General features: G+C 43.2%; 1 protein-coding gene across 1 annotated transcript in view; it reads right to left on the bottom strand.

The window, feature by feature from the left end:
• Positions 1-1,792, bottom strand: part of fam135b (family with sequence similarity 135 member B) — a gene marked incomplete at both ends in the record, with an annotated part of 93,369 nt that overhangs the window by 8,046 nt on the left and 83,531 nt on the right. Inside the window, 3 exon segments of the mRNA XM_084311888.1 lie at positions 1,161-1,222; positions 1,225-1,260; positions 1,407-1,498. Coding sequence (XP_084168014.1) covers positions 1,161-1,222; positions 1,225-1,260; positions 1,407-1,498 — 190 coding nt within the window.

Raw genomic sequence — 1,792 nt, 5'->3', positions numbered from 1 at the left:
CAGTGGTGGTGAAGGAGGCAATTTCCACCCTACGTTGGGAGCGCTTTGAGTGTCTAGAAAAGCACTATATAAATGTAATGAATTATTATTATTATTATTATTATTATTATTATTATTACATTTGAATCTAAATCTAAAAGCAGTGGGCAGCCACAGTGCCGACTCCAGTTGTAACGCCAGTGCCTTGGTCAAGGGTCAGGACTCCCTGGAAGAAGAGATCTTGTATCTCAATGGGACATTCCTGGATAAAAAAAGGATAAATTAAAAAAATATATATTAAAAAGATTTAATATTCTTTTTTAAAGGGCCACGGCAGGAGTGTGTACCATGCACGCAGTTTTACTGTATTCATCAACGCCACTTAATGAGCATGATAGCATCCTTGAAGACAAGGTGACAACTTAATGTGTCGTTCGATGAATAGCATGTGTCTATTAGCGGGAGGGACAAGGTGCAGGAAGATCTGTCTGCCACTTTGTTTAATTACTCAAATCCCTCCACTGTTCCACACCATATCTTAGAGATGCTCTTTCTCAACCGTCTTCTCCTATATATAGAGGGTAATGTGCAGAGTGCCAGCTGTCGCGGTGGCAGTCCATTGCTTTTGTCTTCGTGAATCGCTCTCAAGAGTATAAACTATGCGAGGGAAGGTTTTTTTTTCTACTTAAATAGAAAACTCTCCCAATATTGGCACATTGAGGGCAATTAATTCCTATGATGAATTACTCAACTTGATTTGAACCATATGGAAGGAAGCAGTTGGGGGGGGGGGGGGGGGGTGAAAGCGAGTGCAGTCTCTTAAGTAAAAGCCACACGAGTTATTGGCAGTGCGCATCATCAACTTGTCATCTGTGTTTAGATTATTAATTAAAAAAAAGACGTCTGAACTGTCTCTGCTACCTATCTATCTATCCTACCATGATATGATGGTTCCCGAGAGTCAAACAATGGCTGACGCTGAGGCCCTCCAGTGCCTGTTTACAGTGTCTGCTGCCATCTAGTGACCAAAAAAAAGAATGCTTGAGAATCCCTCTTCTACCCTCTTGCCTCTTGATCTGTAAATCCATCAACGTCGCTGTGACACGTGTGTGACGTGAAGCGTGAGTGGGGTTTGTCTGTGGCCTGTATGTTGTGGGAAGTGGGAACGTTGGTGGACTGACCTTATTCTGCCTATGGTGAGGTTATATAGCTGAATATGCTGGATGATCTCATCCAGCAGTCTCTGTCCGTCATGGTGTCGAAATCTGCAAACGTGTCAGTCTGCAGCGAACAACGGGGGAGGGGTTGGAGGTGAGAGAACAGCTGTCAGCGTTCCATAAATTGCTTTACAGAACTTTCACATAATGTGACCGTGTACCTATTATCAAGTTTAAATGTCCAAACCCCCACGTCGCTGTGGCTCCTACCTGGTTTCTTTCGGACATGAGGAAGTCCAGCCTGGAACCCGTCAGCCCTAACTCAATGAAGGTCTTCACCAAGCGAAGGTCTGCACTGTTCCCTGGGAACAAAGAGAGAATCAGACTCCAGACTGAATCATTTGTATTCACTCAAATTAAAGGTTCCCTCCACTCAAACATGTTTTTTATTTTCTTTTGTTACACGTTGACTCCTCTTGGACGTATAACTTTGACCATACAGTAGGGCTGAACGATTTGGGAAAACATAATTTTGACTGATATTGCGGGAGCATGTCTATGTTCCCCGGGTTCTATGTTCCCCGCTTTGATTGATTGATTGATTGAAAATTTTAGACCACCAGCCCTGATTCCAAACTCTAACCTTAACCAGTTGG

The sequence above is a fragment of the Notolepis coatsorum genome, assembly GCF_963971535.1.
Source record: "Notolepis coatsorum genome assembly, chromosome: 4".
In the NCBI taxonomy this organism is placed as follows: Eukaryota; Metazoa; Chordata; class Actinopteri; order Aulopiformes; family Paralepididae; genus Notolepis; species Notolepis coatsorum.
Note: the sequence above shows the minus strand (reverse complement) of the source record. Positions and strands in the feature narration are given on the sequence as shown.